The following is a 19,387-nucleotide window of genomic DNA, read 5'->3' on the forward strand; positions in this document are numbered from 1 at the left end:
GGAGACGGCTGACACGCAAATGAAGGCACTCCGCGATGTCCACGATCAGCTGTCGCCGAATGATGACACTACCGAGGATCTCAACGATCTCATTGACGCACTCATCTACCGGGCTACCGACGTCGCCGCCAACATGAAGACTTTGGATAGCGACCGATCAATTCTCAAGGCCGACCTGGAACAAGCTGATGAGCAGATCAAGAACCTGAAGGCCGCGATATCCGAAACGAAGAGCAAGCTCGCTACCGAAGAGGACAAGTCGCGACACCTGAAGGAAAATCTGGACGGAGAAAAGGCACGTGTGGCTGCTCTTGAGCAGGAGGCTGCTGAGGGCCGAGAGCAGCTTGATCAGCTTCGTGCTAAGATTGCCGATGGTGAGACGGGCTCGGAGAGTCTAAGGAAGAAGCTCGATGAGGAGGAAGGACGAATCAGTTCTATCACCGAGGAGCTTGCCTCGAGGCAATCCCAAGTCGGTAGCCTTGAGGAGGAGTTGCGACTCTATAAAGAGAAGATGGAGAAGTCTCAGTCCAAGCTCTCGGCTGTTCTCGGTCATTTCGAGTCTAGATCTGAAAAGACTAAGGATCTGACACAGCGTCTTTACTCTCAGAACGACAGACTGTGCCGACTTTTGGAGCGATTGGGCTTCTCCGTCACCCGACAGGACGCGATAATGACGATCCAGAAGGTTCCGAGGTCCGAGAGAGGCACCATGAGCCAATACCACACTGCAAACGATTCATCTGATCCTAGTCAGTCTACGATTCGCCGCTCTGGCATGCTTGCCAGTCGCACTCTGGCCGATAGCACCGACTTGGAGTTGTTGTACTGGATGAATAGCAATGATGCTGATGCAGAGACCGAGAAATATGAGGCTTTCATGACACGGCTGGGCACCTTCGACATGGATCTGTTTGCGGAGACGGTCTACAAGCGCGTCAAGGACGTTGAGCACCTTGCCCGGAAACTTCAGCGAGATGCGCGCGCGTATAGGGAGAAGGCGCATACCCTTCAGCGGGACTCACATGAGAAGATTGCCTTTAAACACTTCAAAGAGGGCGACCTCGCTTTGTTCCTGCCCACCCGAAACCAGACGGCTGGCGCATGGGCTGCTTTCAACGTTGGCTTTCCTCATTACTTTTTGCGGGAGACTGATGCCCATCGTCTGCGATCCCGCGAGTGGCTCGTGGCTCGCATTACAAGGGTACAGGAGCGCGTCGTGGATCTCTCAAAGAGCATGCACAAACAACTTCCTGATACCGACTCAGTCAATGGCGAAGAGGATGATAACCCCTTCCAGCTTTCCGATGGCCTGCGGTGGTACCTGATTGACGCGCACGAGGACAAGCCCGGCGCGCCAGCCACGCCTGGCCTGGGCAAGTCCACGATCGCGACGAACAATGTCGAGGCAATGGCGGACATGCACACACATGCGCAGACGAATGGCAAGGACAAGCAGCGCGCCAACACCCATAGCATCGAAGGTGTCAGCAAGGCGCTCAGCAAGAGCCTCGAAAGCCGCCGGAGCAGCTCCAACTCGAAACGGGCTCTTCCCTTTGCTGTAGGCGGCGGTGGTGCGGCACTTCTCAAGGGTAACGCGTTGGGCAGCGAGACAAATTCTCTTCGCGCAGTCGCACCGGACACGCCGACCGAGACCAGCCATCCCGAGGATGGACAGTTGGGACCATCGACGAACGGACACGAGCAGTCGGGACAGGTAGGGCAGGCATCGAGCCCGCTTGCGGAAGAGGGTCAGCCCGATAGACCCAGGTCGCCTGAGGTACGAAATATGATCGATTCTCTCGTTGGCCCTTAGACCAGCAAAAATCATCCCCTATTTCTCTCTGTCTCTCCCTCCGAGCTTTAACCCCTTCTCACTGATTCCGGTCAGAAAGCTCGATCGCCCTTGAGGCTGCAGCGTCAGAGGAGCGGGGTCAGCGTTGAGAGTCCGACGAAGAAGAGCGTCGTATGGGATTCGCTTTGGAGCGTTGACCTGAGCTATGAAACTGGTGGCGGTGGGGGAGGTGCGAAGAGGAAGTGGGAGGGTCCGGAGCGCCGGTAGAGAGAGAGTATGTGTGGTGTGGTGGGTTGTGGAGGAATATTGTACGAGCATTACACAATACCCGAAGCCTCCTTTGTGAAGAAGGGAGGGTGTCTTTGAGGAGTTTTTGTGCTTTTGTCACCCTTGACCTCTTGTCGACTTGGCATTCTCTCGGATGCTGGTTGTGACGAGTGGTCCTTTGTATTGGTATTTTTAAAGTTGTGGTCAAAGGCAGATGAACGGGGACGGGGGAGGGAGCGTGGAGAGCGGCATAGCATGCTGCAAAGGGATGTCGATTGTCACCGCTTGGTGCGAATGAGACTCCGAGGGAATGGCGACGAAGATGGTGACGGCAAAGCGGGCTTCGGGAGGGAGTTTCTTTACATCTTTTGGGTTACTCTTGGAATAAGGAGCGAACAAGATGGGGTTTGCAAAGGGTTTTCCATGCATTGCGTGCTTGGGATAGAGGCACCTTAGAGGTATCTTTTTTTTTTTTTTTTTGAATACATGCGGTGCTCAGTGTATCTTTGATTACTTTCCTTTGCAAAGTGTGTCATGGGTCTTGGTCTATCTTGCGATCTTCTCATGACTATTATTGTGTTGGTCTTCAAACTTGGAAAACTTCAAGCACTTCGCAACGAGTCTTCCTTCAATTACGTTCCTTTGCAAAATTTGGCATGGGCGTGATGGAAGTCTTTAGCCACTTAGTACGTTGTGATTGAGCCTTATGCTTACCTAGTATGCTAAGGTAGTTAGTGTGAAAGGCATTGTGAAGTGATCGAATACTCAAGGCTCGTTGTCCCCAACTCTTGATGATATTGCTCACCGAGGAAGCAGTAGGGGGCCGGCCTACCTAAATTGGAATGTGATCCCCTTGTGTCTATCGCCTTAGTGTTCTTGAAGTCTTTGAGATTTCTACGACGGTTCTCATTATTAGCATAACGCTCATAAGCCCTCATTGTTAGCTCCACTTTTTTTGTCTTCTTTGCTTCGATATACAACACAGTTCTTTCATGTTCCCGCGAGGTATCTTTGGCCCTGGGTGCGCAAAGATGTGCTTGAGTTATGAGCAGGCTGAATGAACTACTTGAACGAGAGCAAGAATGACGAAAACACAACAAACACCCAGATTATTACACAACTCCAATCTAGAAACTCAATTACTGGCAATCAATAAGACTGTATCGAAGAACACGGTCAACGCTAGACGTCACGACCAAAATCTAGACAACTCATACCGCCAGTTCGACCAACTCCCACCAAGTTATCTCAGCCGATCATACCAAAACCTCGGAGGAACGTCGCACCACTAGACGAAATAGACAAGATGGCTGCCGCCGCTCAAGCTCCCCAACAGTGGGTCGTACCGACAGGAGACAAAGCGTATCCCACAATTCAGGTGATCCTCGGGTGTGCCCCAGACGACGGGACCGCGGATCTAGCGTACAAGATTCTGGGCCTACACAGCAGAACAGCCGCTGCACCAGTAGCCAGACCCCCGGCCCACGAGTTCGTGGCGTGGTGCAACAGGTTGATCAAAAAAGTATGTCAAGAGGGAATGATGGCAGATCCGGGGTCTGTCGCCAACCGGCGGTACGTCGAGGCCGGCAGACGGGTCCGGTCGGCCATCCGGACCATTGCTGGGATCCGACGGCCAGGACACGAGGAGTGGCAGCCGTTTCGACATACGCGGATTAGCCACTGGGGACCCAACGGCACTTGCGACGATGCGCCGGTCGATTTGACGATTGCGAACTGGGATCAGCATGTGCCTACTCCTGCGACCTACCAGGGTTTTCAGGCGACGTATGGGTCTGATAGGCAGGCGGACAAGGATAAGCGGAAGCAGGATCATCGGGTGATGGGGAAGACGTGGATGGCGACGAGAAATATGCTTCGGGATGCGAGAGCGCGGGAGGCGGAGGAGTGGATGGATCTTGAGGCTTGTTATGGGTTTCGGGCCAGGCCTGTTTTCAGGTTCAAGGGCAATGATCCTGACTATTGGGACGTTGACTCGGACGAGGAGGATATCAGGGAAGAGAGTAGTGAGGAGCAGGAAGAAGACGACGACATGCAGGAAGACAACGACGAAGAGCAGGAAGAAAATAACGAGGGGCAGGAAAACGACGACGAGGAGCCGGAGGAGAACAATAATACGCAGGGCAAGGGCAGAAGTCCGAAAGGGAAGGGTAAAGATCCACTATTGTACGGTGTTGATCGGGATGAGGAAGACAGCGAGGAGGAGTTCATTGAGAAGCCTCTCCCTTACACCTTCTTCACGAGCCCTGTACCGAAGGGCGAGGATAGTTTGTGGTATTCTCTCTCGTAAGTCCCCCCCCTTTTACCTTTTTCGTTTCGCCCCAGACTGTCATCATTGAGTACATCTTCTAACTCTTACAGTCTACTCGTTCATAACCGGTATGATCTCGCAAAAAAAATTAAATTCAGGGTGGCCAACTGGCTCCATTACCAGCTGTCGAACCCTGGCTCACGCCGCTTCCGGATGTACTGTCAACTCCTCGTGGACTCAGGTGCGTCTGTGTCCAGTGATGACATCGAGGACTGGGGCCCTCAAGATCTTATACGTTGCCTCAACAGGAACGACTGGGACGCTGGCCAACCTAAAGGGCCCGGGTACCACGAGATGCTCTATCTCATCGCGGATTTCTTCGGCACTGAGGTGATTACTTTCACTCGTCCCGATGAACCCCGCGAGCCGTGGTCTCGTCCAGGGACTCCGGTCACAGTGGTGCCAGAGCCGCGCTATGGGGAGGCTAGCCCGTCGGAGCTGCTGCTAACCTCGTGGTCTTCCAGTCCCGAGGCCTCTCCAGAGCAGAATGGACAGGCAGGTCCTTCTGGTAACCAGCCCAACAGTGAGGGAGTTGCACCGGAGAAGACATCCAACGAAGGTGCAACTTCACCAACACCTACGTACGCAGAAGACCGTTGGCTAGCGGAAGGAAGACAAGTCTTCGAGATGAGAGTGTATGGGAGCGTCCCCCAAGAGGGGTTTGTCCTGGACCACAAGAACCAGAAGAGAGAGCAGATCCTCCTCGTCACTGACTCCAAATTAAGTTACTTCCAGCCTGTCACGCGTGTAAGTCCCGACCTAGACGGAGTGAGATTAGGCAGTCGTTACATTAGAACGAGTCCCTACCAAGTTTGGGAACGCTGGCCGCCGATGCCGTGGTGGCCGGGGGCTAAATACAACAAGAGCAGTCAGAAGTGGGTGGGCGACTGGTCCAGGACTATAGGGCGTGAGAGCCTCACCGAAACGGAACAGTCGGTGATGAAGCCAACAAACATCTGCAGAGGTGTCGAGGACCTTGCAAGCGGGAGGACGATTCAGGGTCGGTACTTCGAAGCGGAGCCACCGCGTGATAACCCGCAGAATCAGTCATACTATGACCAGCTGCTCACCTACGAAGCCGACACGGATACAGACAGGTATGGGTACCAATATCCCACCCTAGCCGTCAGGAAAACTTGGATGACCGAGAATGCCCTAGCCGGCCAGGCGGACCCGCCGCTCGTTCGGGAACAGTGGAGGGCCCGAACGGGCGGGGCCGAAGAGCAGACGTACCGGTCCAAGGCGCACTCCGAGAGCCGGAAGCGTACGCGCGGGGAGTACGCCGAGAACGAGGGGCTAGGGTATGACGAGGATTATGGGTGGTTGAGGATCGAGGCGGCGGAGAAGGAGAGCAAGGTGAGGGCTTGGTATGATAATTCTAAAAAAAGGAGGAAGAGGACGTATTACTAAGAGGGACTCGATAGGTGCATTTCTGTGGAAATTGGTGCTTCTTCTTCTGGTTCCTGTGCTTAACAGCGTGGGTTTGAAGCATTCTGCACAGCGTGTTTCGTTGGATTTCTGTTTTCAGCGAGATAATCTATTTGAAGACGAATAGAGTATGGCTTCTTCAAGAACTTCCACAATACAAATACTTCCAACTGCAACTTGGTAGCTAGCCGTTCGATACCCTAGTATGCCACAAGAGACGCGCGAAGAGATAACTTATCACCCCTGAAGTCGGCAAGATGCTCCTTGGCCGGCTCTAGGGTGGAATCGCCTAGCTGCTTTCGTCCTGATGCGGCATTGCGACTCCTTCGCCGCGCGATACCGGTCATCGAGAACATAATACTGACAGGGAGCCAACGTCTTATAAACGGCCGTGCCCCGAAGAAGTCACCAAAAGTTGATCCCGGTATATTCGACAGTGGCTTTGTGTTTTGCAAGATTAAACCAGAGTGGCATTCAATCTATCCTAGTTCCTGTTCTCTTTATCTATTACACGCAAATTACTCAGACGCGCTCGTCATTGTGCCTAATTTCTTCCTCGACCACTTCAGAGCCGTCGACCGGATCTGTAATTCCAGTCATCTTGGTAACAATCACAGCAGCGAACAGATCGCCGCTAACGTTGGTAGCAGTGCGGAATCGATCAATGAACCAGTCAATGGCAACGACGACACCATACATTCCGCTCGGGGGGATGCCGACGCTCGACGAGATCATGACAGTCAGGACGAGGGATGAGCTGGGGATGGGGGTGGTGCCGATGGAAGCAAGAGTCGACAGCAACAAGATGATGATGTAGTCGGCCGCGTTGAGAACATGGCCCTGAGTCTGAGCGAGGAAGACAACGACTATCGGGAAGTAGATGGCGGTCCCGTCCATATTGACGAGACAGCCCAGGGGCACGGCGAATTTGGTGACCGTCTCGGGGACCTTGAGCGTTTGACGGCAGCACTTCATGGTCACGGCTAGGGTAGCGGCTGAGGAAGCGGTTCCCCATGCCGTCAACCAGGCGGGCGAGCAGCTGAACCAGAGGGTGTATGGGTTCTGGCGGGTGAAGGCGTAGAAGATGATGGGGAGAATGATGAAGAGGTGCAAGAACATGGAGCTGATGGCGCCGCCCATCAAGATGCCAAGGTTCACGCCGATATCGTTGATGTCGAGCTTGAACATGTTTGGAAGAATCAAAAAGAAGACACCAATGGGGGCGAGCTTGATGAGGAAGGTGATGATGATCATGATGAGGGCCTCGACTTCACGCGCCGCTTTGATGAGGGAAGATTGGCCGTCTCGGTTGTCGATGAGGTAGCCGATCACGACGGCGCTGACGAGCACGGCCAGGAGGTGGTCCGAGGCGAGGGCATCGACAACGTTGGCCGGAATGAGGGAGTTGAAGAGCTCGGTGACGGTGGCGGGAATATCTTGGTCTTTCCTTTCTTCGTAGGACTCTTGGTCCTTCTCGGACATGCTGCCTGTGGCAATGGACTCTGCGGAGGCGACTGTCATGAGGCGGGCCCAGACCTGGGAGGTCATGATGATGGAGTGGACGATGGCTACGATGGTTGTGATGACGTAGTAGCCGATCGTCCACTTGGCGAGCTTGGCGCCGCCGTGGGAGATTTCCTTGAGCTTTTGGACAGCGAGGACCATTGCTGTCACGATGAGGGGCAGGACTGGGAGACATTGTTAGCTCGGGATGGGCCGATGCTCAAGGAACGAGGTTCTACGTACCGACGGCTTTCAGAGACCGCAACCAAAGGTTACCGGGGATGATGAGGATGGTCGTCGCGGCTTCGGGAATATCTGGGTGGGCAGTCTTGACGCCCAAACCGATACCGACCGCGATGGCAGCGGCGATGATGATCTGGACGGCGGAACCAGGCTCGATGACCGGGTGCCACCACGGCTTCTTCTCGTGGACCGAGACCTCCGATGTGACGGAGGTCTGGCGCTGGACCTGGTCCATGGACGAGTTCGAGTTCTCTCGCACGGCCTTGTCGGCAGTGCCATATTCTGACTTCTCCATCTTTGGCTTCTGGACGGGGGTGAGGTTGTCTAGATGTTGACGAAACAACGGAGGTACCTGGAGACAGTGTCACAAGCTACAGAAGAACGAGCCGAGCCAGGATTGCTGCAACGCTGAGACGGAAGGAAGAAGACGGAGAAAGAGTTCCCTCGACCCTGATCGGCGACTCGAGCGAGGGATATATACGTGAAGAACACCCGGCTCGTGGGTCAAGCTGATTATGGGTTGCACCGAGAGTCTTGTCTATCGGTGTGGCGAGCAGGGGCCAGGTTAGCCTGCGATACCAAACCCTCCGATACGTCTATGGGATGGGGGCAAGTGAGACGGTGCTCGCGTGGGACGTTTGCAAAGGATTGGCAGGATAGGATTTCACCGAGAAACGAGATAGGGCACGCCTATCTCTCACTCGCCAAGAAGGATATCGAAGCTTGGAGAGGGCACGGCGGTTGGCATCTTTCACGCGAAAGGAAGGTGTAAGAGATTCCATTCCATCCCCGCGTTACCCACAAGTCGTGGTCGAGGGAGGGCGGGCGACTTAGGGGGGTGAATGGTGTCTTGGTCGATCCACGAGTCTGGATTGAGACTGCAAGTCTCGTACTCCATACACACGAATGAGCAAGGGACTGGAAGGGTCACCGGCCGCCGGCGTAGGGCGTTGAGGAACCAGAAGGACGTTAGAAAGCGCAGGCGCGTGTGTGACCGGGATGCGATAGGGTGGAACACTTCGACGCGGCATTGGCAGAGGCAAGGTTGACAATAAGAGTGGGCTGGACAGGAGAACATTTCTGGATTTGCCAAAGGGAGGATACCGGACGACAAGAGACAGGATGATGAAGCTTGACTGGCCGAGTCAGTTTGTCACGTCGGGATGGTTGTCTGGGTATTGGCCTTAGCTGATATTACAACTTGGCGGTGACAACGGGGCGTCGATGGTGTTGTTCATCAAACGGTAAGCAGGTCCTTTACGTTGGTATCAGATGCCTTTGGTAGTCAGGTGCAAAGAGCCTCACATCTGGTTCGCAACGTTGCAATTTTAGCTGACCACTGATTGCGTTGTCGAAGACAGGTCGGTTGATCGAGAATGTGCCTTTCCCTGAAGCTTCCCCTCCAGGTTCACCCCACAAACCGTGGGTCTCATCGTCTCCCCATCTTGACATTTGACAATGACTGTTCTGCCAGAGGCCCAAACTCGGTCTCCAGCTTGCAATCGCGTTGTCAGGGAGCAAGAAGATCCGCGGAGAGCAAAAGGATTCGGCGCGTCCAAGAAGACCAAGGCTCGTTACCAAGATGCCCAGGGTGATTGCGCCCCGGTTGGCATCCGTCAGACATGACTCTCGAGCGACGTTGGTACGACTGCGGCCTCCGCCCATTGGTCCGCCACGGCGAATGCCGTGCCGCGCCGAGCATTGCCGAGAGGCTCGGCGGGGGAGCGCGAAGACGAGGGTCGGGCATGGGGCTCCGAGAAATTTGATTTGGGGGTGGAGAGGAGAGGGATTATCGACTGAAAAACCAACAAGAAAAAAAGTCTTGGCCGTGGCGCCGGAGGTCTTTCGCTTTTGACATTCCACCCACTCCCGCTCAGGAGTTCCACCGAAAGCCACGCATAGCCGTGGAAAAGCGTCAACTTTCAACGGCGGTCGGCAGGTCACCGTCGCGTGCTCCCTTTTGCTACTATAGGGCGTGAAGTGATGCTTGGCCGCTCCACGCCGGTCCGGAGACAGACACCCAGGTTAAGGTGTTTATTACGTACAGTGTAACGGAGTGCAGGGTACCAATGTGGGTAGCCGAGTCTTGAAGGCCGTCGGAAAGACTAGGAAGCCAGTTTGGAGTCTTGGGTGCGGCCGGGGACTGCAATGTCTGACCACTAACATTCGAGGTATTCAGTTTGTCGCTTTAATATCTAGAATTTGACAGATATTGGTCGCTCTTGGAAGTTGGGGTATCGATTGCCGGTTTCTTGTCCTTTAAGAAAGTCTTGTCTATCTACTGAAGAGCATCCGGGAGGCGATGAACTCACACGGGCCGGGTTCTGGCGTATGCAGGTCGAGCACCCGGGTCTGGGTCTGGGGGAGCGGGCGATGAAGAGCCGGGGTCGTTCACTGCTGCTGGGCAGCTCTTCGTGGCCCCATCTTCCACTGCCACACTGTCCTTACACGAAGGCGGTTCAATAACATCACCAGGATCAAGAATATCCCACAAAAGGAGGTGAGGTCAATGATGGGTTTCTGACAGATGTGGATACAGGGCTCGAAGTGGTGTAATTCATGCCAGCGTACTGGAGGCCAGAGGGGCCCACGACAAATAAGTAAGGGACTCAGCGAGATTCCCTCGGTGGTTTAGAGTCTTTCGACGTATAGATCAAAGACACCCGCTCAGGCTGTGATAGAAAGTAACAACCCTACGGGAGGTAATGGAAAGTGGACGGCATAGTAACCTCGTCATGCTCTATCTAGACACGGCGACTAGTCACGCGTTCCTGAAAATCCGGCTGCTTTGTCAAATTGTCAGGTTGAGTCTCATCGAATCCTTTCGATCACACAATAATGGACTGAGAAAAGTACGATTTGCAGATTGCTGCTACGCCTCTGTGTTCCGTTGAGAGAATGGCACGAGAAGGCTGTGGGAGACAGAATAATATCCATGCCACCAAGTCAACATGCATTGGAGAAGAGAGCCCCAGCAAGACAACACAAAGGCCCGGCGCGGTTATTCGAAACTTAGTTTGTGAACAGGTAGATAACTTTAGCTTTGAAGTGTATATCAAGCTGTCTGTAAATGTTGTATCAGATTCATCTTTAAGTAGCCTGAAGAGGAAGAAACCCGAACAAGAGTCTAAGGAAAAATTCCAGCGCAGCCGCCGTTCTAAACATGAGCTAACCTGATAAGCGCTGCAATTCAAGAAGGCTGCTCCGCAAGCCTTGAGCAGACGCCTCGAGCCTCTGCCGTCGAGCGATTTCTTTCTCCGGCTCCGACCCAATGCGCAGTAGCTCATCTTCAGAGAACTGCAAGACTGTGGTGGGACAGAAGATCTCTGGCAGCGGAGCCAATATGTGACGTTCAATGACTTGTCTACACACGTTGTCCACGAAAGTTTTCATTGCAACCTGCGGGATGTCATCAGCGTCCCGAGCAGAAAGAAGATAAGGGGGTGATAGGCGTGTAAAGTACCTTGTAGTAGGCATTGAGACCCGCGAGAGCCTCTTCACACGCTTGCTGATCCATATCGACGCAGAGCTTGGATTGCAAATCGTTAACGAGCAGCTGTCTTTGGTTGCTATCGCCTAAATGCATGTTGCGCCCGCTGATAGAAGCAAGCGAGTTCTCCAGCAGTTCTTTCTGCGATGTGTGGCGCGCCTTCTGGATGTTGTCGGCGTAGTAATGATTGTACGTAATCGGATGTCGGTCCTCATCTTGGAATATTTGCTCAAGCTCCCTTATTGCACTCTTCCTGTAGAGATCCAGTTGCTCTTGACAGTAACTGTTGATGTCTCTTCGTAGGCGATCCTCGTGGAACAGCGTAGAGACCGCTTCACGGATCCATATTGAAACACACTCTAGAATAGTGGAAACGTGCTCTCGCGCCAGATGACGCCACGGACTGGAGTGTTCGTGGAAAAGCTCAGCGAGTAAGATGTGGTTGTAATTGCCAGGAAGCTCACGTCCTCGGGTTCTGATATAGGTCTGATCTCGATCGGTCATTTTGGCTTTGATACAGACGAATTGTAGGAGGTCAGAAGCTTACCTGTCGGATCCAAGATATCATCCCGCTTCGTGTGACAAGCAGCTGGCCGCTATCACCACTAGAGCCATCCTCTGACCGAGGCGTAGGTGGGCTGTTGGTGATATTGCGTTTACGGCCTTGCTCATGGACTTTCGCCGCAAAAGTACCATTCCGCCGATGAACTAAGGAGCGGAGTCTGCTTCCCTTCTTTTTCTCGAAGAAGGCAGCTTCCGAGCAGTGATAGTTCCCGTCTAAAGCTGCCTGAGCTAGCTGATAGTAGCGCATGCTGAGGTTGGTCATGAACGATCGAATATCGCCAAGGGACCGTCGTTCAGGACCCATATCTTCAAGATCAGCTTCAAAGGAATCAAGTTTGCGTCTGATTTCGTCCTTCAATTTGGGCAGCTCCCCCTCGAGGTGCTCGTCCAGAAGCTCTTGTAGGAATACTTTCAAATTCTCAATGCCAACCCGACTCATGTCAAGATTCTGGGCCTTCCAGGCTGTTGTTGTTGTTGTTGTTGTTGTATTTAACGCCGTGGCGGCCGGGCTAGAGCCCTTACCGCAGACCTCCCGAAGGGTATATGGCGTGGAGGGCCGTGAGCCAAGGCTACCTACTCTACAGTACGTCGTCTCTTTACATCGTCCTCCAAATCATGCCTTGTGGCCACTACGCGTTCTGTCTGTCCCCGGTTCCCGCTGGTGCCCCAGTTTCATTCTTTCCCAAATCGTCCCTTGGAATCGGGAGGTTCTTTGTAGTCCGCACTCACATCTACGTAGGTGTGGATGCTGCTACCGCAGACAGATCTTCTGGAAGAAGTCCGTCACGCGGAGAAAGGCCTCGAAGCCTCGTGGGTCGGTGATTAATCTCTTGAAGTAGGCCTCGAGAGATCCCATAGGGCCTATGGGCTCGGGCATACTGCGAGAGTGGAGGGTCGGCCACCGTTGCCTCCTCGCCAGCGTTAGTCGACAGTAGACCAGGTGGTCCACGTCTTTCGCCTCTCCACAAGAGCACATCATTAGAGCGTCGTCGTGGTTGAAACGTCGGTGATATTGCTCGAAGTCCCCGTGACCCGATCGTGCCGCCAGCAGGTGATGTAACGTAGCCCGCGGCAAGGCCAGTTCAGGAGGGCTGGACAGAGCTGCCTCAAGCCCCAAGTCCGCGTACCGCGGCCTTCGCTCTTTATACCACCATCTCCTGTGCTGGCTTTGTAATTTTTCCCTTGCAAGCCGCTTGATGCCCGCTAGTGTTGCCATTTGACCCATCCGCGCCGGCAGTGTCGTTCCTTCTTTGGCCAGCCGGTCCGCGGCCTCGTTTCCTTCGATGCCCTGGTGTCCCGGGGACCAGTGCGTCCGTATATCAAATATCCTGGCCGCTTCTTGGATTTCGAGGAACGCGTCTTGTGACGAGTCCGGCGCCTTGCCGCGGATGCCTTGTATAACGCTGGTGTTGTCGATACATATGTGGATTGGATGACCGCGATTGGTGAGCAGAGCCCTTCTGAGGCCGGTTCGCGCCCCTTCGACCTCGGCGTCGAACACTTCTGCTAGTCCGAGTCGGCCGCACCCTTGTGCTATGCGTTTGGAGTCTCGGTAGATGACGAAGCCGTACCCCACGGCTCCGTTCGTCGCCCTGGAGCCGTCCGAGAAGACGATCATATGGCTTTCCGGTACTGTCTTTAGCCAGCGCTCGAAAGCTTTCGCAGCCTCTTCTTTGCATTGAACTACTATCTGATCCTGTGAGCTTGGCAGGTACTGTGATTGAAGGAACGCTGGTCTTCCGCATCTTGGCAGAAGTTCAGCCGTCCGTTGTAGTCTCGTCTGTTGCTGTCCCTGCTGGGAGAGCCGCGCGACTAGCGGGTGTCGGCGATCAATCCTCTGTAGTCGGACTGCGGCCCGTAAGCGGACGCCCTCTAAGGCGACTTTGGCTGACGGTAAGCCGGCGTCTCGGAGGAGGCTACTGGTTGGCGTTGTCCTCCAGACAGGCAGAACGGCCCTTGCTGCCGCTGTAATGACGCTGTCGATCTTCTGCACGAGCCCCTTTTGGCCTGTGTTGACGGGTCTTCCTTGGAGAGGCGGATTCGTGTCTGTCTCCGCTTGGCGTCTCGAAGCCGGCTTCGTGATACCTGCGTACCATGTTTCGGCGCCGAAGAGCGCGATCGGCAGTACGCAGGAGACGACGGCTTTTCGCACGGCGGCCGCTGGGAGTCCCCTCTTTGTGTTCGTAAGCTGTCTCAGATGTTGAGCTGCCCTCTTTGCTGCAGCTACTTTTGCGTCGACATGGTGCCGGAAGGACAGTCTCTTGTCGAACCAGACACCCAGCCAGCGTACAGGTTTCGTCGAGGCCTTGACCACCAAATCCCCCGCCCGGACCTCTGGCAGCTCCGCTGGCTGGCCGTGCTTCCTAGTAAAGTGGATGACCTCGCACTTGCTCGGGTCAAAGGAGACCTTGTTCTCCAAGCCCATCTGAGAATGCCGGCTGCGCTTCGGTTGAGTATTGCGACGTTGCTCTCCAGGGAGGGGCTGATGGCCAGAGTGGCGATGTCGTCCGCGTACCCGAATCGCGCGTTCGGGTCGTCTTCAAGTATCTCTGCGATGTAGAGCAGAAAGGCAATGGGAGATAGTGGTGACCCCTGAGGCAGCCCGCATGACAGCGGGAAGTACTCCGTTGTGCTTTCTTCCAGTCGGACTCTAGCGGTGCGGTTGCAGCAGAAGCTAAAGATCAGTCTGGTCAGGCCATGTGGCCATCCCTGCTGACGCAGTCTAATGACGAGCCGGTTCCGAAGGACGGAGTCGAACGCCCCTTTTACGTCCATAGTCAGAAGTGTCGCCGTGAGTCCTTTTAGGAGGGCCATCTCGATGTCGTGGGTGAGGCAGGTCGTCAGATCGACGGCTGACCTGCCTTGTAGAGCCCCGATCTGTTGCGGACTGATGATGCGCTCGACAATCGCCAGGGACGCCATCCTTCTGGCTATCAGTCGCTCTAGTCCCTTGCCCAGGCACGAGAGGAGCGCGATCGGCCGCCAGGACCCGGGCTTGGAGGCATCCCTGCCGGCCTTCTGGATCATGACCACCTCAGCTCTGCGGAAGGGCAGAGGAAAGTGGCCGGCCCGCATACAGGACTGGAATAGCTGCCTGACCGGTTCCGAGATGACATCCCAGCATGCCTGGAGGAGGCGTGTTGTGATGCCGTCCACACCAGGGGTCGTTGTCTTTGTTAAGGTGGCCGTCTTCACTTCTTCTCCGCTAACATTGTCCTGCCAAGTAATCGCTCGCCTCGGGACGACGGGTACGTCAAACGGGTCACCCGGTGCGTCATCTTCCGCACTAAACCTGTCGAGAAGGGCTCCCCGAAGCGCTTGAGCCTTTTCGTTAGTATCCTCGATCGTCTGGTTGTCCACAACCAATGGGGGTGCTCTGGTCAGTAGGCTCGCCTTCCGCCAACCCATGATCTGGTACAGGTCCCGGTCTGAAGCGACTCCATCGATCTTTCCGGCCCAGTATGCTCGCTTAGCCTTCCTCACCGTGCTCAGGAACGCCTTTCGTTTCTCCATTAGATAAAGGTGCGCATCTTGCTCCGTCTCCCAGGCTTGTTGGTTGCGGGCAGCACGGTATGCTCTGTGGGCCTCTGCGCATTCCTCCGTCCACCAAGCCGCGCCTTTACCATGTTTTCCTCTCTTCTTGCCGACCGCCTCAATGGCTCGGGAGAAGAGCTCGACGATGTGACTTGCCTGCCCGTCCAGGTCTTCCGGAGTAGGTTGATCCCCCAGATTGGGCATCGCAGCTAGCCCCCCTTCGATCAGGTCTCTCAGCCGAGGCAGCGCCGAGTCGGGCACTGACAGTGGCCGTGGCTGCGGGTGGCCCTCTCCCTGTGACACTGGGCGTTTGAGTAGTGGTATGACGGCCACGATGGCCTCGTGGTCAGCTCCCGGGTGTAGCTGTGGGCTGACCTGCGCGTGCGCAAAAGGGATATTAGAGAAAGCCAGGTCCAGGACATGTCCGCAATCCTGGGTTGCCACCCCAACTTCGCTGATAAGAGAGAGATTGTGGCCGTCTGCCCAGCCTGCGATGTCATCTCCCCGGTTCCCGTTCCTCGTCCCGGGCTCCCAAGAGTAGTGATGCGCGTTGAAGTCACCCGCGATCAAAGCTCGCTCCGGGGGTTTGAGTTCTAGCAGTATCCCTGTTGTGCGGCTGTGGGGGTCGCGGGGTTGTCTGTACACGTTGACGATAGTCGTCGTTTTGTCGACCACCAGCCACAGTACGTCTCTCGTGTGGACAGGCCTCTGCTGCTCCACCGTCATCCCTATCCCTTTGCGTGTGTAGGTCAATACTCTTGGTCTGGTTCCTTCGCTGTCCCAGAAGTCGACCGGGACGAAAGAGTCGAAACCCGGGTGCGTGTTCAGTTGCACGTTTCCGTCCTTCCAGCCCGTCCAGGGTTCCTGGACGAGGACCACATCTATCTGAGCCTCCCAGCAGAGCTGCAGGAAAGCCGTGTGCGCCGGGGAGATCTTTCCGACGTTGCCCTGCGCAACGCGTAGCATCCGTGGGGTCGCCGCTCTCGGCTTACGTCTCCGAGTCGAGTTCGAGGTGGGTGTAGGCATTCGCGACGTTGTAGTTTGGCTTCTGTGCTGCCCGTTGGCTCCTGCTTGGCATGGGTAGCACGGGACGGTCGATGGAGGTGTTGTCGGGGGAGTCTTCGCCTTCGCCTTCGTCCGCCTCGTCTTCATCCATGCTGCTGCTGTCAGTGCTTCCGTCACCGAGGCAAACGATCGAGCTTGCGGAGGGCGTTCTCGTGCGCGCGCGCTTGGCGCCGGGTTGCTGGTTCTGGCTGGTGGAGGTAGGGACGCCTGCCGCCTCCTGGCTACTGTCGGATCGAGTAGCCTTGTACAGAGTGTCCGATGCTTTCTGGCCGGCCTTCCGGATCCGAGCCCGCTCCTTTCGACCGGGAAGGGAGACGACGCCGTTTACGGCCGAGGGCCTCGCTGGGCAGTCTGTGTGGCTGGCTTGGAAGGGGCCGCAGCAGTTGGCACATTGGGGCCTGGCCATGCAGGGTCCCGTTTCGTGTGAATCGGAAGGTCTTCCGCAGTTGCTGCAGATCGGTCGTCGTCCGCAGAACCGGTTGGAGTGGTAGCCCTGGCAGCCGGGGTCGTGTCGGATGAGCGTCCTTCGTTTCTTGACGGGCAGAGATCTGCCGCTTTGGTTGAAGAGCCTGAAGGGCGTGACCTCTGATGTGAATGATATGAGCCAAGATATTTCGTTCGTGACTGGGTTGGGCCCAAGGCGGGACGGTCGAGCAAGGACAGGCTTCTGTCCTGTCTGTGCGAAGACCTCATCTTCAACGAGTGTGGCTGGGTCCAGGACGTCCCCGCCAATGCTGTGTAGTTTTGTTGGGCATCGCGGCACAACGTAAGTGTACCACTTGATAGGCGTCTCGACCTGGTGGGCGCCGAGGCATTCCGCCAGCTTTGCCTTACTTGCAAGTAGTCTTTCCTGTATTTGCTTGTTTCGCGGCTTCAGAGAGTAACCTGTGCTGATATGGTAGACGTGGGGAAGGTCCGCTAGCCCCAGGCCAACGGCCTTACAGACGATCTGTCGTACGGCGAACGGTGCGATCTTCCGAGCGGCCGCTAAGCTTTCTTCCGGGACGCGGGCAAAGATGCGGAGGTCCTCCTTCGGCTGCGCCTGCGGCTGATCCTCGGCGGGGAGTGTGGCCTTCGGGCGGGCAGAGCTCTGGCAGCTCTGGCCGCTCCGGGTCGCCGCAGTGGTGTTGCCCGCCATCGGTGCGACGACAGCCGCCCAACTCCGGGCCGCTATTGGGCTTGTCTCGTGATTGATCAGTCTCTTGAGGGTTTGAATGACATAGGCAGTGGCTTCTTTCGCGATCTGCTTTCTAGAACCGTCAAAGCTGGCGACAACGCTGTCGACGGACCGTGCAATGGTCAGAAAGACGTCTTTCCGTGCCTCGTACTGTCTAGCTTCTTCTGCAAGGGCTGTCAAGACGGACCCTGTGGCAGATCCGCTCGGAGCAGATGCGGTAGAGGCTGCGGGCCCCTCGGCCGAGGTAGGGGCGTCGGTGGTGGCATCAAGCTGGCTTCCCGTTAGGCTGGGCCGGGTCGGCTGTGCCTCGACGTCGCGGCGTCGCTTAGCTCTTGAGGTGGGGTTCGGCTCCGGAGGTGTCCCGGAGCCTGGTTCGGGGTCGGCTTGGTCGGCCGACATCAGTCCGGTGCCCGACGGCGGCTGTGAGGCCATCGCGGATGCGGGCTCCGGCAAGGGGAGGTGAAGAGTTTTCGGCTGTTAGTAATTTGGTGGTAGGCTCACTCATTCACTAACAGCAGATGCCAAGAAAAATTAGGCGAGAGGGAAGTTGGCCTTCCAGGCTGGCGAAGAGAAGAAGTTCGTCTCACGCTCTGCCCGATTGTTATTGCGACTGTCGGCCTTCATCTCAGATGGACTGGGGTTCTTGAGAAGGAAGAAGCCGAGTTTAAGCTTAATTGCGTCCTTGTTCTTAGCAATGTTGGAGAGCTTGGCCTCGGCTCCGGCATTGATGAGATCGGGTTTGGTGATGATACCGACAGTCCGCTGTCCGTCTGGGTCATACTCACGGGCGATTTTAATAATGCCTTGGTTGGCAAAGTCGTTACTGGCCTGGACGACAGCAAGAATAATAGTACGGGTGCTCTTGAGGTAGCTCCGCACCATAGCATGGACAGCCTCCACGTCGGCTTGGGACTGTTCCTCATTTGAGACCGAGATAAGACCAGGTAGGTCAACAATGCTCAGTTGCAGTCCTGTGGGACCCGAAATCTCAATGCGTAGAGCATCAGATGCAAATGCGGCATCATCAGGAGAATCGGTAAAACCACGTATCCCCATGAGCTTAGAGACCTCCTCAATGGCGAGAGGAAGGTCGGAGAGATCTTCCTTCATCTCACGCTCATAGTTGCTGAGGGCTTGTGCAACACCGGGCGGGCGAGAGAAGTGAGGCCGAATAGTGGCCTTCGCCTTGAATGGCTCATTGGAGTGCCGAAGAACAATCTCTGTGGGAAATCGGGTGCAGAGACCCTCTTGACGAGGAAAAGGTATGCCTGTGATGCCCTCCAACACGGAGCTTTTGCCTGCGGACTGGTCACCACAGACGGCGAGTTGAGGCAAGTCAACTAGATCGCCAATACCATTGGCGCGAAGTTTTTCGATCTGATTGAGGCAATGGGTGGATCTCTGAGATCGCAGCCCCAGTGATGGAGCTCCGGATTTAATCAAACTGGATACGGCCATTGTCGTTGTTCCAACGGGAGTTTTAATAGTGAAGAGAAGATGTAAGTTTGTGATTCAACTGGGTGAGCAAAATCAAATCGATTGACGTGGACATGGCTTTCAAAAAGAGAGAAACGCCTGGAATTTGGTGGATTAAGTATTCATATTGCCCTCATCACGTATGGTTGCTTTCTGATAAGAATGTCACATGCGTTCAATTGCGAGCAGCATTGTAGGCCTCAATCAACAAATGACGGGAACCGATGATGAATCCATGGATTTGTCTAGACTGGGAAGAGAGTTTAGTTTCGGGAGCAGGCCTGATTATGCAATTACAAGGTAAAATCAACCGCACCCATCTTAGCTATTACAATTATCTTGCTGAAAATGGCGGCAAACACGTTTAATCAGCAGTAGCCGATGAGTTCCTGGAACTGATGGAGCTAAATTGGATTTCGGATTTGCTCCAAGGCATGAAGTTACTTGTACCTAGATGACGCAATTCCCAACTACGGTTTTGCATGTGATACTTGCTGGCAGATGTAAGACGAGAGATTC

The 19,387-nt window shown here is 55.2% G+C and overlaps 5 protein-coding genes across 5 annotated transcripts; 2 read left to right on the plus strand and 3 right to left on the minus strand.

The window, feature by feature from the left end:
• Positions 1-829: 829 nt before the first annotated feature.
• BDP55DRAFT_560876 (autophagy-related protein 11-domain-containing protein) lies at positions 830-1,813 on the plus strand (the record flags this gene model as incomplete). Its single annotated transcript, XM_060570029.1, has 1 exon — positions 830-1,813. The coding sequence occupies one exon, from the start codon at positions 830-832 to the stop codon at positions 1,811-1,813; it is 984 nt and encodes a 327-aa protein (XP_060425210.1).
• A 1,272-nt stretch (positions 1,814-3,085) lies between these two features.
• On the plus strand, positions 3,086-5,798 carry BDP55DRAFT_753294 (uncharacterized protein; the record flags this gene model as incomplete). Its single annotated transcript, XM_060580691.1, has 2 exons — positions 3,086-4,363; positions 4,439-5,798. The coding sequence occupies exons 1-2, from the start codon at positions 3,366-3,368 to the stop codon at positions 5,796-5,798; spliced, it is 2,358 nt and encodes a 785-aa protein (XP_060425211.1). The 5' UTR covers positions 3,086-3,365.
• A 540-nt stretch (positions 5,799-6,338) lies between these two features.
• On the minus strand, positions 6,339-7,857 carry BDP55DRAFT_636050 (glutamate transporter; the record flags this gene model as incomplete). The annotated part of the gene is made up of 2 exons (XM_060572848.1): positions 6,339-7,504; positions 7,563-7,857. The coding sequence occupies 2 exons, from the start codon at positions 7,855-7,857 to the stop codon at positions 6,339-6,341; spliced, it is 1,461 nt and encodes a 486-aa protein (XP_060425212.1).
• A 2,736-nt stretch (positions 7,858-10,593) lies between these two features.
• Positions 10,594-12,217, minus strand: BDP55DRAFT_299176 (uncharacterized protein). Its single transcript, XM_060566615.1, has 3 exons — positions 11,600-12,217; positions 11,026-11,538; positions 10,594-10,961 (listed from the first exon to the last, which is right to left on the minus strand). Exons 1-3 carry the CDS (start codon positions 12,053-12,055, stop codon positions 10,731-10,733), a joined length of 1,200 nt encoding a protein of 399 aa, XP_060425213.1. The 5' UTR covers positions 12,056-12,217; the 3' UTR covers positions 10,594-10,730.
• A 5,654-nt stretch (positions 12,218-17,871) lies between these two features.
• BDP55DRAFT_618285 (P-loop containing nucleoside triphosphate hydrolase protein) lies at positions 17,872-18,850 on the minus strand (the record flags this gene model as incomplete). Its single annotated transcript, XM_060571293.1, has 1 exon — positions 17,872-18,850. One exon carries the CDS (start codon positions 18,848-18,850, stop codon positions 17,924-17,926), a length of 927 nt encoding a protein of 308 aa, XP_060425214.1. The 3' UTR covers positions 17,872-17,923.
• Between the last annotated feature and the right edge of the window lie 537 nt (positions 18,851-19,387).

The sequence above is a fragment of the Colletotrichum godetiae genome (assembly GCF_030913485.1).
Source record: "Colletotrichum godetiae strain CBS 193.32 chromosome Unknown BDP55scaffold_49, whole genome shotgun sequence".
Taxonomy (NCBI): domain Eukaryota; kingdom Fungi; phylum Ascomycota; class Sordariomycetes; order Glomerellales; family Glomerellaceae; genus Colletotrichum; species Colletotrichum godetiae.

What these genes read in the sequence shown, in the direction of transcription:
- BDP55DRAFT_299176 (XM_060566615.1), bottom strand. Translation starts at nt 12,055, where the DNA reads ATGAGTCGGGTTGGCATTGAGAATTTGAAAGTATTCCTACAAGAGCTT. An exon ending in TGATATCTTGGATCCGACAG is followed by an intron (nt 11,539 to 11,599) that starts GTAAGCTTCTGA and finishes GATCGAGATCAG; the next exon opens with ACCTATATCAGAACCCGAGG. An exon ending in GTCTCAATGCCTACTACAAG is followed by an intron (nt 10,962 to 11,025) that starts GTACTTTACACG and finishes GACATCCCGCAG; the next exon opens with GTTGCAATGAAAACTTTCGT.